Source organism: Callithrix jacchus, chromosome 1 (genome assembly GCF_049354715.1).
Source record: "Callithrix jacchus isolate 240 chromosome 1, calJac240_pri, whole genome shotgun sequence".
NCBI classification, from domain to species: Eukaryota; Metazoa; Chordata; class Mammalia; order Primates; family Cebidae; genus Callithrix; species Callithrix jacchus.
Window position 1 is genome coordinate 125,414,552 of NC_133502.1, and position 15,004 is coordinate 125,429,555.

At 42.3% G+C, this 15,004-nt stretch overlaps 1 protein-coding gene across 6 annotated transcripts in view; it reads left to right on the forward strand.

Annotated features, from left to right (window-relative positions):
* The window catches only part of ADAMTSL1 (ADAMTS like 1), a 1,072,914-nt gene that overhangs the window by 971,065 nt on the left and 86,845 nt on the right, over positions 1-15,004 (forward strand). For all 6 annotated transcript variants that reach the window (XM_078369765.1, XM_078369768.1, XM_035306411.3 and 3 more), the window contains one exon: positions 11,756-11,935. In XM_078369765.1, the coding sequence (XP_078225891.1) occupies positions 11,756-11,935 (180 nt within the window). The remainder of the gene's footprint in view (positions 1-11,755; positions 11,936-15,004) is intronic.

Sequence of the window (15,004 nt, forward strand, 5' to 3'; positions counted from 1 at the left end):
GTGTTAGGTCATATGTTTAAGTCTTTAATCCATCTGGAGTTAATTTTAGTGTAAGGTGTCAGGAAGGGGTCCAGTTTCTGCTTTCTGCACATGGCTAGCCAGTTTTCCCAACACCATTTGTTAAACATGGAATCCTTTCCCCATTGCTTGTTTGTGTCAGGTTCATCAAAGATCATATAGTTGTAGATAGGTTGTGTTGCCTCCAAGGCCTCTGTTCTGTTCCATTGGTCTATATTCTCTGTTTTGGTACCAGTACCATGCTGTTTTGATTACTGTAGCCTTGTAGTATAGTTTGAAGTCCAGTAGTGTGATGCCTCCAGCTGTGTTCTTTTTTGCTTAGAATTGACTTGGCTCTGCAGACTCTCTTTTGGTTCCAGATGAAGTTTAAGGTGTTTTTTTCCAGTTCTGTGAAGAAGGTCATTGGTAGCTTGATGGGGATAGCATTGAATCTGTAAATTACTTTGGGCAATGTGGCCATTTTCACAATATTGATTCTTCCTAACCATGAACATGAAATGTTTCTCCATCTGTTTGTGTCCTCTCTTATTTCGTTGAGCAGTGGTTTATAGTTCTCCTTGAAGAGGTCCTTTATGTTCCTTGTTAGTTGTATTCCTAGGTATTTTATTCTCATTGTAGCTATTGTGAATGGCAGTTCGTTCTTGATTTGGCTCTCTTTAAGTCTGTTATTGGTGTATAGGAATGCTTGTGATTTTTGCACATTGATTTCATATCCTGAGACTTTGCTGAAGTTGCTTATCAGTTTCAGGAGATTTTGGGCTGAGATGATGGGGTCTTCTAGATATACTATCATTTCATCTGCAAATAGAGATCATTTGACTTCCTCCTTCCCTATTTGAATACCCTTTATTTCTTTTTCTTGCCTGATTGCTCTGGCTAGAACTTCCAGTACTATATTGAATAGGAGTGGTGAGAGAGGGCATCCTTGTCTAGTGCCAGATTTCAAAGGGAATGCTTCCAGTTTTGCCCATTCACTATGATATTGGCTGTTGGTTTGTCATAGATAGCTTTTATTATTTTGAGATACGTTCCATCAATACCTAGTTTATTGAGGGTTTTTAGCATAAAGGGCTGTTGAAGTTTGTCAAAGGCCTTCTCCGCATCAATTGAGATAATCATGTGATTTTTGTCTTTGGTTCTGCTTATGTGGTGAATTACATTTATAGACTTACATATGTTGAACCAGCCTTGCATCCCCGGGATGAATCCTACTTGATCATAGTTGATAAGCTTTTTGATGTGCTGTTGCAATCAGCTTGCCAGTATTTTATTGAAGAATTTTGCGTCTATGTTCATCATGGATATTGGCCTGAAGTTTTCTTTTCTTGCTGAGTCTCTGCCGGGTTTTGGTATCAGGATAATGTTGGTCTCATAAAATGATTTGGGAAGGATTCCCTTTTTTTTTTGGATTATTTGGAATAGTTTCAGAAGGAATGGTACCAGCTCCTCTTTGTGTGTCTGGTAGAATTTGGCTGTGAACCCATCTGGACCTGGGCTTTTTTTGGGTGGTAGGTTCTTAATTGCTGCCTCGACTTCAGATCTTGTTATTGGTCTATTCAGGGTTTCAACTTCTTCCTGGTTTAGGCTTGGGAGAAGGCAAGTGTCCAAGAATTTATCCATTTCTTCCAGGTTTACTAGTTTATGTGCATAGAGTTGTTTATAATATTCTCTGATGATGGTTTGAATTTCTGTGGAATCTGTGGTGATTTCCCCTTTATCATTTTTTATTGCATCTATTTGGTTATTCTCTCTTTTCTTTTTTATTATTGTGGCTAGTGGTCTATTTTGTTGATCTTTTCAAAAAACCAGCTCTTGGATTTACTGATTTTTTGAAGGGTTTTTTGTATCTCTATCTCCTTCAGTTCTGCTCTGATCTTAGTGATTTCTTGTCTTCTGCTGGGTTTTGAGTTTTTTTTTTTCTTATCTTGCTCCTCTAGCTCTTTCAATTTTGATGATAGGGTGTCAATTTTGGATCTCTCCTTTCTTCTCATGTGGGCACTTATTGCTATATATTTTCCTCTAGAGACTGCTTTAAATGTGTCCCAGAGATTCTGGTATGTTGTGTCTTCGTTCTTGCTGGTTTCTAAGAACTTCTTTATTTCTGCCTTCATTTTATTGTTTATCCAGTCAACATTCAAGAGTAAGTTGTTCTGTTTCCATAAAGCTGTGCGGTTCTGAGTTAGTTTCTGAATTGAGTTCTAACTTGATTGCACCGTGGTCTGAGAGACTGTTTGTTATGATTTCTGTTCTTTTGCATTTGCTGAGGAGTGATTTACTTCCAATTATGTGGTCAATTTTAGAGTAGTTGTGATGTGGTGCTGAGAAGAATGCAGGTTCTGTGGATTTGGGGTGGAGAGTTCTGTAAATGTCTATCAGGTTTCCTTGTTCCAGGTCTGAGTTCAAGCCCTGGATATCCTTGTTAATTTTCTGTCTGGTTGATCTGTCTAATATTGACAGTGGAGTGTTAAAGTCTCCCACTATTATTGTGTGGGAGTCTAAGTCTCTTTGTAAAACATTAAGAACTTGCCTTATGTATCTGGGTGCTCCTGTATTGGGTCTGTATATATTTAGGATCATTAGCTCTTCTTGTTGTATTGATCCTTTTACCATTATGTAATGTCCTTCTTTGTCTCTTTTGATCTTTGTTGATTTAAAGTCTATTTTATCAGAGATGAGAATTCCAACTCCTGCTTTTTTTTCTCTCCATTTGCTTGGTAAATCTTCCTCCATCCCTTTATCTTGAGCCTTTGTGTATCCTTGCATGTGAGATGGGTTTCCTGGATACAGCACACCGATGGGTTTTGGTTTTTTATCCAATTTGCCAGTCTGTGTCTTTTGATTGGTGCATTTAGCCCATTTACATTTAGAGTTAATATTGTTATGCGTGAATTTGATACTGCCATTTTGATGCTAGTTGGCTGTTTTGCCTGTTAGTTGATGCAGATTCTTCATTTCGTTGATGCTCTTTACCATTTGGTCTGTTTTTGGAGTGGCTGGTACTGGTTGTTCCTTTCTATGTGTAGTGCCTCTTTCAGGAGCTCTTGTAAAGAAGGCCTGGTGGTGACAAAATCTCTAAGTACTTGCTTGTTGGCAAAGGATTTTATTTTTCCTTCACTTATGAAGCTTAGTTTGGCTGGATATGAAATTCTGGGTTGAAAGTTCTTTTCTTTAAGGATGTTGAATATTGGCCCCACTCTCTTCTGGCTTGTGCGGTTTCTGCTGAGAGATCTGCTGTGAGTCTGATAGGCTTCCCTTTGTGGATAACCCGACCTTTCTCTCTGGCTGCCTTTAGCATTTTCTCCTTCATTTCAACCTTGTTGAATCTGACGATTATGTGCCTTGGGGTTGCTCTTCTTGAGGAATATCTTTGTGGTGTTCTCTGTATTTCTTGGACTTGAATATTGGCCTGCCTTGCTAGGTTAGGGAAGTTTTCCTGGATAATATCCTGAAGAGTATTTTACAGCATGGATTCATTCTCTTCGTCACATTCAGGTACACCTATCAAACGTAGATTAGGTGTTTTCACATATTCCCATATTTCTTGGAGACTTTGTTCATTCCTTTCTGCACTTTTTTCTCTAATCTTGCCTTCTCATTTTATTTCATTGAGTTGATCTTTGACCTCTGATATCCTTTCTTCTGCTTGGTCAATTCAGCTGTTGAAACTTGTGCATGCTTCGTGAAATTCTCGTGTTGTGTTTTTCAGCTTCATCAGTTCACTCATATTCCTCTCTAAGTTGTCCATTCTTGTTATCATTTCATCAAATCTTTTTTCAAGGTTCTTAGTTTCTTTGCATTGAGTTAGAACATGTCCTTTTAGCTCACAGAAGTTTCTCATTACTCACCTTCTGAAGTCTGATTCTGTCATTTCGTCACACTCATTCTCCATCCAGCTTTGTTCCCTTGCTGGTGAGGAGTTGTGATCCCTTGCAGGAGGAGAGGTGTTCTGGTTTTGGGTGTTTTCCTCTTTTGTGTGCTGGTTTCTTCCCATCTTTATGGATGTATCCACCTGTCATCTGTGTAGTTGCTGATTTTCAGATTGGATCTCTGAGTGGACATCCAGATTGTTGATGATGAAGTTAGTTCTGTTTCTTAGTTTTCCTTCTAACAGTCTGGCCCCTCTGCTGTAGGACTGCTGAGGTCCACTCCAGGCCCTGCTTGCCTGGGGGTCACCTGGAGCAGCTGCAGAACAGTAAGGGTTGCTGCCAGTTGATTCTTCTGCTCTTTGTCCCTGAATGATGCCCGCCAAATGTCAGTCTGATCGGCCCTTTGTGAGGTGACTCTTTGGATATACGGGGGTCAGGGAGCTGCTTGAGGAGACATTCTGTCCATTATGGAAGCTCAGGTGCTGAGCTGTGAGCTCCGTTGTTCATTCAGAACTGCTAGGCAGGTACGTTTAAGTCTGCTGCAGCAGAACTCATAAACCGCCCCCCTTTTTTTTTTCCTTGGTGCTCTGTCCCGGGGAGTTAGGGCTTTATTTATGAGTTTCCGTTGTGCTGCTGCCTTTTATTTTTTCAAGGCTGCCCTGCCCAGCAAGGAGGCAGCCCAGTCACTGTCTGCCTGCAGAGGCTTTGCTGAGCTGCTGTGGGCTCCGCCCTGCTGCCATGTGAACTTCCCTGCAGTCCTGTTTATATGGGCGTGGTTAGAACTGCCTCAGCAATGGTGGCCCGCCTCTGTAATGGCGGACTCTCTCTGTTATGGCAGGTTGCCTCAGCAATGGCAGGCTGCCTTGACAATGGCAGACTACCTCCATAGGGGTGGAGTGTCTCAGTATTGGCAGACGCCCCTTCCCCACAGAGCTGCACCATCCTGGGTTCAGCTGTGATTGCTGTGAAACTCTCAACCCTGAGCGTTTCCAATTGCTGGTGTGTGTGTGTGTGTGTGTGTGTGGGTGTGGGTGTGTGTGTGTGTGAGACCCACTGAGCCTGATCATCTGGCTCCCTGCCTCAGAGCCTTTTTTTTTTTTTTTTTTCAGTTGAACAGTTGACTCTCTCCTAAGTGTTCCAGGCACCTGCTGAAAAGGCACTGGGTTCTGTGTGATTTCCCATGTGGCAAACCACTGCACCGGCTGAAACAACGGTGCTGAGGTTCGTGGCACTTTTTGGCCTGGGAATCTCCTGGCCTGGCTCCCTGTTTCAGACCCCTGTTTAATCAGATGAATGGGCGAATCTGCCTTCCCAGAGCTCCAATTGCCAGCTTAAAATGGCAACCAGACCAGTGTGTTTTGTACGTAGAACTGCCACGCCGGGGCGCCAGGAAAACAGCCGTGCCAGCCGAAACAGCCACGCTGGCAACCCGTGGGGCTCCTCTGCCTGGGAATCTCCTGGTCTGTGGGCAATAAAGATCTGTCTGGAAATGCGGCGTCCACTCACCCTCTGCACTTTCACTGGGAGCTGCAATCCTGAGCTGTTCCTAAACGGCCATCTTGCTCCCACCTCTCTCTGTTGTTTTCTTATTATAGAATATTAGAGTTATAAAGAAGTTTCAGAAAACACAGAAAAATTTAAAAGAGGACAAAAAGGAAAGAAAACAGCTTGTTCAAAGTTGTTCTCTACAAACTCAACCATAGCTGACATTATAGTGTATTTCCTTAATCATCACCTTTTACCCTGCTTTATTTTCTCTCAGTAATAAACATTTGTCTGTGTCATAAGCATAATTTGAATGGCTACATAATAGCCTATTTTAAGAATGTTATTTAATTTACCTAGACTGACTTACATGTTTGAGTCGTTAGCAATTTTTTATTAAACAGCTTCTTGCACACGTGTGCTTTCAGCTTATAGAATATAGCCTCATGCATTCTTCCCAACCCTGAAGCCTCAAAAGCATCAGGCAATGAGTATGATGGGCTTTTTCTGGAAAACTGACCTGATTCGCTATATCACTCCCATACTGATTTTCCATTTGTTCTCTGAAGACGTCAGAAAACTGAGTCAGTGATAAAGGATCAGGGAAGGAAGCAGTGTTTCAGTAAATGGGAACAGTATGTGCAAAGGGCCTGAGGTAGAAAGAGCATGTTGCATTTAAAGAAGTAAAAACTGGCTAATGGTGTGGCTATAATATTGAGAACAGAGAAGAAAGTAGCATATGAGGCTAAGAAGGTGGGGGTAGGCAGGGCCTAGATCTTACCTGCTCTCATTGATTATGGTACAGTTTAGGTTTTTCTCCTAAAAGCAAAGGAAGTGTTTGAAGGACTTACTTAGGAGATAAAATTAACAGGACTAGGGATGCAGAAACAAACAGTTCAGGAGACAGTGATGGGTGGCGTATTATGATAGGTTAGATACTGGTGTCAAGTAGACCCCCAAATGTATAATGGCTCAAATAAAATAGAAGTCTTATTTTATTTATAATGGAGAGCAAAAATAAATAAATAAACAAAAAGCAGGAGTTGCAATTCTCACATTTGATAAAATAGATTTCAAAGCAGCAAAGATACAGTGGTAAAAGGATCAATGCAATAATAAGAGATCTTAATACCCAGATACATAAGACCCATAATGAGATTTAGACTCAACGAGACAGAAAATTAATAAGGATATCCAGGACTTCAACTCAGATCCGGAACAAGTAAACTCAATAAATATTTATAGAGTTCTCCATTTTAAATACACAAAATATTGATCGACCATTATTAATACCCATTTTTAGAATGAAGCAATATTCCTGTTCTCTCCCCCTCTGTTTCTTCCTCTTTCTTCCTCTCCTTCTCTCCTTTTTTTACTTTTCAACATCCTAGTTCCTCACCTCTACTCAATACATTCCTCTGAACACCTGATTCCTTGTGATTCTCCCATCCCACTGAAACCTCCAATCCATAAAAAAAAAGAAAAAAGAAAACAATAGGGATGCCAAGAGGATGATTAAAAAAAAAAAATAGAAGTCTTATTTTGCTTACCTAGGAGCCCAAAAAGTACACCTGGTCATCTGGAGAGGATCTGTCACTCAGGGTCATGTGATGCTGGTGGCTCTGTCATCTTGAACACATGCCTTCCAGTGTCTCCCCAGGGGTTACCTCTATCCTATCAACCAGGAGAGGGGAAAACAGAATGTGGGGGATAGTTGGGAAGGCTTTTACGAGCCACACCTGGAAGGAGCACACATTAAGACTTTTCACATTTTTTTAGTCACATGGCCACATACAACTACAAAGGATACTGGGGAAGGTGGCCTCACTGGGTACTCAGGAAAAAGGGAAACCAGTTTTGTGAACTGTCATTGTCTGCCACAGTCAGTATGGAGAAACATGGAAGGCTGAAAACCTTGTTTCCAAACTGCTGTGGTTCCTTAGAATAATTTACAAGGCTGACAGTTGAGTTACTGTATGCTTTCTCTTTCCTTTCCCTAAGCCACCTACCTCCACACCTCCTAGGAAGCTTCTAGAACTTATACTGTAAAGGCGCACAATTGAGTGGACACCCCACCTGGAGATGTTGACACACTGCCGTGGAGCAGGCACCCTTCCAAATATCATAAGGGATCCAGTTAACAAGAATACCCTGTCTGGGATTTTTTTTTTTTAGAGAATATTATAGTGTCACCCTACCTGGCAGCTCCGTGGACATCAAAGGCACTGGACCTTATAATCATATCGAGTTACCGCCGATTATGACTAAGCTCATTTATTGATCCTTTGAAGCAGCAGGGAGAGCACTGGGCTGTTGAAAAGATATGCCTCAGGGGAAAACACAAACATGGGTTCTTTTCCTTTCCTGTTTTAAGCTATAAATAATACCAGGGGGTTTAGCGTGTGGAGCCTATCCAAGTAGCTGGTCAACAGCAAGGTAGTTCTTGGATTTTGTTCTGTGGCAGAGCATATTTTCTGTCATTTTCAGGTGTTTCTTTCTGTGGCATTTGCTGTCACACCACAGCAGTCTAGAAAAGATCATCTGCCATAACCTGACCAAGCTTCTCAACAAGAGAGAGCTAACAGAGCCCGAACACATGGATTCTGGAACCTCTCTCCTGATGACACCTTGGTGTTACAACCACAGCAGAAACATTAACTAAGAACAGAAAGGAATTAAGGGTTTGACAGTTCAGAAATTACTAATAAAGCAGCGGTTCAGATTTTCTCTCAAGAGTCAAGCTAGTGTAGAATGGCAGGTGGCGTACACTTGTTAAAATGAGGACTGTTGGCATTAAAGGTATTTCAGTTTGAATCCCCACCCTGGCACTGGTGGGTTACTGATTGGCTGTAGGGTAGAGAATTATTGGGGGGAACAGGAACTCTGTCCCCATGTCATTGTTCAGGCATCCAAACAAATGTGACCTTAAGCAAATTTCTTAATCTCTATGAGACCCTTTTTCTCATTTATAAAATGGAGTTAATAAATAGTACCTGATTCACAGGATCATTGTGTAAAATAAGTGATTGTGTTTATGAAATGTTTGGCATATAGTAAATGTTCAGTCAATGTTATTTCCCTCTTTAATGCACTCAGGACATTTTGGCAGGCTTGATACACTCTGATGTTGAGGTATTGTGAACGTCAGTATTAGGCATAGGCATCTGGTACCTTTTCAAGGGATTCTGTGGAACATTCAAGGGCTCGTGAAGTTTTCTAAAGCATCATTGTTATTTCTTGAGAGAAAAAGAAAAAAAAAACCTCTAACACCTCAATTGTTTTTTTCTCTTTCCTCATTCTGCATGAATGTTAGAGCCAGTTGTGGAAGGACAGGCTGTCCCTCCGAGGTGTCTTCATAATATTCTCTGCCTAAGGCCCACAGTTCCAGGCAGGAAGTCCTCAAAATGTGGCACCAGCAACAACACCTACCTCAGCAAACCCACAATGCAGATCTGTGCTTGAATGAGAGCTGTGCTTGAATGAGAGGTTTGCTAATAGATTGAAGAAGGATTCCAACTTAATTTCTCTTCCCTTGGGACTGCTGTCACATCCACAGTTCCAGGTTTACAGAGCCTGGAATTTTCTTCCTCCATCCTGCTATTCTGAACATTTCCATTTCTCCCATGAAACTCCCTGCTGTCACAGAATTCAGCCCTTTTATTTTATACCCAGTCCAGTCCTCTCAAAACGAGCACAATTTTAGAGTGGTGTGAGACAAACAGTCATAAAGGGAATGGGAGAAGCTTGCAAGCAATTCTTGGGGGAGTGAGAAATAGCTCCCAGGTCTCTCTTCATCCTTGTGTTCTCTCCCTTCTCCCTCTGTTCCTCCCACCCTCTAATGCTCTGTCACTCTCACTCTCATTTTCTCTCCGGCTGATTCTCTGTGTTTGTGACCCACAGCCCTCCTCTAAGGAAGATGCAGGCAGTAAGTGCTGTGTGAGCAGTGTGAGCGAAAGAGAATGAATACTGGTAGAAAATGGTTTGCAGGGCCAGCATGGTGGCTCACACCTGTAATCTCAACCCTTTGGGAGGCTGAGGCAGGTGGATCATCTGCTGTCAGGAGTTCAAGACCAGCCTGACCAACATGGTGACATCCCATCTCCACTAAAAATACAAAAATTAGCCAGGCATGGTGGCTCATGCCTGTAATTCCATCTAACTCAGAAGGCTGAATCAGGAGAATCACTGGAACCCAGGAGGCAGAGGCTGCCCTAAACCGAGATCATGCCACTGTACTCCAGCCTGGGTGACAGAGGGGAGACTCCATCTCAAAAAAAAAGAAAAAAAAAAGGGGTTTGTGGGACCTCATTTTTCCTTGTGCTTTCAGGAGAAAAATAACTGGAAGTGCTTTTCTTCAACTTACTTCTGAGCCTTTCTCCTGAATGCAGTGGATTTTTTTTAATGCAAAAATACTAAGCTCAGGGTCCAAATTCCAAGCTGGCATGGACAGGCATCCTGATGCTCTTGCTCTCCCTAGTGGTGCTGCAATGAAAAATCAGCTGTTCTGCCCCTCACCTGTGTCTTTTCTCCAGGTATCTTTAGTGATGATGCCAACCTGGCCCCTCCCATGCACTTGAGCATCAAGTATCCTACTATTAGAGCCAGATTAGCATGTGCCTCTCTCTGATGTGACAAAGCTGTGGTATCCCCCCAAGTCTCCACCTGCTGTTGGTAGCCCTGCCTCTTTCCCCTGCCACTTTCAAGGACAAGTAACAGATAAATAGGCAGCTCCTTGAAGACCCTACATCCTCGACAGTAGGCTAGCCATTAAGGGCAAACTGCCCTTGCCCCAAAGGCAAAAGCCAGCCCCATCTTAGGGAAAACACTAGACCACTATACTAAAGGTCTGCCTTCTTGGCCATTCTTGTCTTTGACCCCATTTCCCAGGACTTGATGCTTTTTTTTTTTTTTTTGAGACAGATTCTTGCTGTGTCACCCAGGCTGGAGTACAGTGGTGTAATCTCCGCTCACTGTAACCTCCACCTCCAGGGTTCAAGTGATTCCTCTGCCTCAGCCTCCTGAGTTGCTGGGATTACAGGCATGTACCATGCCCAGCTAATTTTTGTGTTTTTAGTAAAGATGGGATTTCACCATGTTGGTCAGGCTGGCCTCAAGCTCCTGACCTCATGATCCACACACCTCAGCCTCCCAAAGTGCTGGGATTACAGGCATGAGCCACTGCATCCAGCCAGTACTTGACACTTTAAGTATGCTCTGGATACATGCCAGCAAGTTCTGTGGGTAAACTGTGAGCTGGGCAGCAGGCTGAGGTGTTTAGGGGAGGGAGCTTTCTGCTCCCTAGAGACCTGTGAAGCAGTGCCAAAGACTTTCAATCTCTCAGCACACTCAGAGCCCAGCCTCCTATAGGATCCTCCTAAAATAGCATCTAGAAAGGCTTGCCCTAAATTCCCAGGGCCTGTTTACCAGCATGTTAACCCAAGGAAACTTCCTGAGGAATTCACACTGTCCCTAGAACATAGAGCCTGGTTTCCAAAGAGAGAACCCATCCCAAGTCAGCAGACGATCTCCCCAGCTCTCTCGCAGAAAATCAACTTGGATTGTAGAAAGAGTTGAGCACTTTCCATTTGTCCTTTGCCTATGGTTCTACTGATACTACCATTTCATGTTTTCTTGTTCTGAAAGACATGTAGGCTTCCAAAAATACACGCATGTTTTCTACATACAGTGTCAACTCCAGTAAGAATCCAGCAGCTTCCATTTGTCTAGTTCATACATATATTTTAACATAGTACAGCTTTTCACTTTTTATTAAACTATGATATCTTTACAGAAAAGTACACATAGCATAAAGGTACCAAGTGAACACTCCCCACCAGACCAGCCTCAGGTCAAGACACACAGCATCACCAGTGGCCAAGCCCCTTGCCCCTTTCTCAGTCACAACCCTTCCCCATTCATTCCACTAACTACTAACAGCATAGATTAATGTTACCAGGTTTCATTTCTTTACTTACAGAAATGAAATAATACAGTATGTACTTTTGTGTCTGGCATCACTTACTCAACATGATGTTTGTTTCACGTAGTTTCATTTTCACTGGTGTATACATTTGGTTCTCGTGTTTTTCAAATATGTTTTTTCCAAAGAATTTGGGCACTCTCCTTCCACCTTGGCAAGTCCCCCGTGCCAGCTGCCTGTTTCCTCCTCTTCGTACTGGCCTCCTCCTTCCTGCCTCATCGCTGCAGGTTTTAAAAGGCAAAAGATCTGGAGACAACTGAGAGGTCCAGGGCATTATTTAGTTTAGCCAAAGCGTGGTAGGTGGCACTCTAGAGCAGCCCCAGGGAAGGGGGATTCAAGAAGCTATGAATGCCTCTGGGCTCACCTGAATGTGTTTGACTGATGAGTTTATGTTTGTTCTTCCTAGGAGTGCCTGAAGCTGAAGTCACTTGGTTCAGGAATAAAAGCAAACTGGGCTCCCCCCACCGTCTGCACGAAGGCTCGTTGCTACTCACCAACGTGTCATCCTCAGATCAGGGCGTGTACTCCTGCAGGGCAGCCAATCTTCACGGAGAGCTGACTGAGAGCACCCAGCTGCTGATCCTAGGTAAACAAACACCTCAAAGCTGGCTGCCTTTGGTGCGCCCTCTTGAGGGTGACTCTCTAACCCACCCTCTACCTCCTTCGTTCCCTAATCCAATTAAGGACATAAAAGGTAAAATCTGTATCCCTTCACTTCTTCCCAATTTAGGGCCTTTCAATAGAATACAGACTTTGAGGCCAGTCAAACAAGAACTTGAACCCTGGCTGTACCATGTACTAACTGTGTGGCCGTGGGCAAGTTACTTCACTCTGCTAAGCCTTAGATACTGGCCTCTATGCCAGGACTCCAGAAACAAGATTGAGAGAACAGAGATCTCAAACAGAGATAACAGTTAAAACAATTATCCTTAACTCTTCCTGCATTAAGGACTTCTTTGACAATCAGATAAAAACTATGGATTTCTATTTCTAGAAAAATTCATACATGTAAGATTTTTCCTATAATTCCAGGAAGCCTATGGTCTAGTCCACCTAAAGTCTCCACATGTACCCCTAAACATAAGAATTGCTGATTAAAGAGTCTGGCGTGGCTCCTGGTATAAAATGGGTGCTTAGAAATAACAATTGCTGGGACACCACCCACCACCTGATTATTGCCCAGTTCTGGACTCAGCCAAGTTGCAAGCCATAATCCTTTTTGTCCCCTGGACTAGGGATATCCTGCTGCACTCTAATAATTATGCTCTTTCCCACCTAGAAAAAGCTGTCATTCTAAGGAAAAAAAGGAAAGATGTAAGAAATAATAATTACATGCCACACATATATATATAAACACATACATTACAGACTTCCTCGGGGAAAAACATTTAAACTTTACACTTCTGTTTTCACACCCAGAGTTGAAGATACACCATCACGTAGGTTCTCTAGACCCTGCCCACTCAGATTTTAGAGAGGCCCAAACAGGTTTTCATCTCACTGGTGGCTACATAAACCTCCAGCCATCTTAGGAAGCCACAGAAAATTGGCTCAAAGAAAGATGTCATTTGTTTTGCCTTGGTTTTTATCCAGCTGAGCTGCTAGTCTGGAGCCCAGAGCCCAGGGAATATTGTCCCACACTGAATTATGGTGCTTAGCAATGAGCGTTTTCCTCTCTGATAACCCTTCCCTGTTGCCTCTGCTAACAGAGATGAAAGTCTAAGATGTATGGCTGCTACTGTGGCTTTGCCAGTGAAGTGTGTATGTTTTGTAGGCAGGTTCTTACTGCATTCCAACTCTAATACATTGTAACAGTGGACATGGGGTTCAAAGAGCAAAAAATCTTCCCCATTTTCCTGAAGCTTAATGGGGAAAAAAATCACTGTTAAGACTCTAAGGTTTAAGGTTTTTCTTGATCACAGTTCTTGGTTTTATTAATTAAAGTTTGTTAGCTTTTAATAGGTACTTTATGAACATCAAAGCATGTCTCTTAATCAGCAAAAATGTAGCTTAATTTTTAAAGGGGGCATTTTGTGGATAAAGCTGAGATTTCACCCCAAGTTCTGTGACTTAATCTGCACCATGAGGACTTGAAGTGTGATAAGACTTTTATTCATGTATTCACATAGTCCATTGGACAGATATTCATCAAGTGTTGCCATTTAATGTTGCTGACATGAAGTTCTGTGTCAGCTGGACACTGGTAAAGTTTTAGGAGAAATCTAAGTGCTGGCCTCTACACCTGGAGAACTGACAGTTTTCCTGGGAAGAGCCAGTGGACATGCACTAAAGAGGAAAAATACTGTCGAAGTTGTAAGGACATTTGCTTACAGGAGGGACCAATATTTGGTCCAAAAAGAGCTGATTGTTTTGAAGATAGAAAGTAGCCTCCCCTTTTTGCTCTTAGGAAATAAGCAAACGTTTCTTGAGTTTCAAGAGGAAATATTGAGGGGGAGAGAAAGACACTTTGAGTAAACTGCCACTATCGGTTCCTAAAATCATGATATTCCAGAGTAGAAAGAGATCTTGGAAAGGAACCTTATTTCATAGATGAGAAAACTAAGATTCTGATGATTTAAATGACCTAATTAGTGAGTGATAGAGCCATGGCTCACATTGAGGGTTCCTGAACCCAGGCATGATGTTTTCCTCTATGTCATATGAAAAGGGTTTTTTTTAAGTATATTTCATACACACACACACACACACACACACACACACACACACACACGTAATCTCAAGTTCATCATTTTCTCTATACAATGGTCTTTGTCCGCCAAAGCCAGAAAGACTGAAGGTATGTTTCTCAAGTAGGATCAGGCACCATCATGACTTACTAATTCACCATCCCTAACAAGTGCGTAGCAAGGTGCCAGGCACATAGTAGGGCCGTTGCAGAATGCTGCTGAAATGACCGTCCAAGAGCAATACTGCTGCTGCTTCCATTCCAACAAGCGTTCTAGAGAATGAGGTGGGAGCTGGCCTTGGGAGTGTAAACTGCAGTTCTTCAGGAGGTGCAGAAAGAGAGGCAAAGGGATCGGGATCTGCCGCTTTTCCAGGAGAAGTTCAGCAGGTGTTTACCTCTTTATTTGTCCAGCAGCAAGCCACTATATATTTCGCATTTTAGTCACTTTTAGCATTGGTTAACTGGGACCTCCAGTGACTTCAGCGCTGATTTCTTGTAAGATTCTGAATAACGAAGCATCGCATAGCAACATTCTTCTCCTGCCCTGCTTTATCTAGGTCCTACTTAGGCATAAAAATCCAGACCACAAAGCAAATTAACTTATCAGCTTCACAACTGTACCTTTTGCTTCATAGAAAAAGGGTCCTTTTACCTAAGAAATTCCTGTGGTGTATCTCTGTACGGACAGTAACAAAGTGCCTCACTCTAAGGACTGTTATTACGACTAAATGAAAAATGGACTGAAATCGATTTAGCACAGAACTTGGCAGATAGTAAATACTAAAATTGGCTTTTTTAAAAAGTGTCTTTATGGTATAGTTTAACTTATCTTCAAATTTGTAGGTACCCAATGGTCTAAAGTGAGAAACCCCTGAAATCTGTATGCCTGCTGCTGCTTACCAACCTTATTATTTCAGGCATCAAATACCTGTATTAAGTTTGAATTTATACTCACCTTGATAGGGAGTC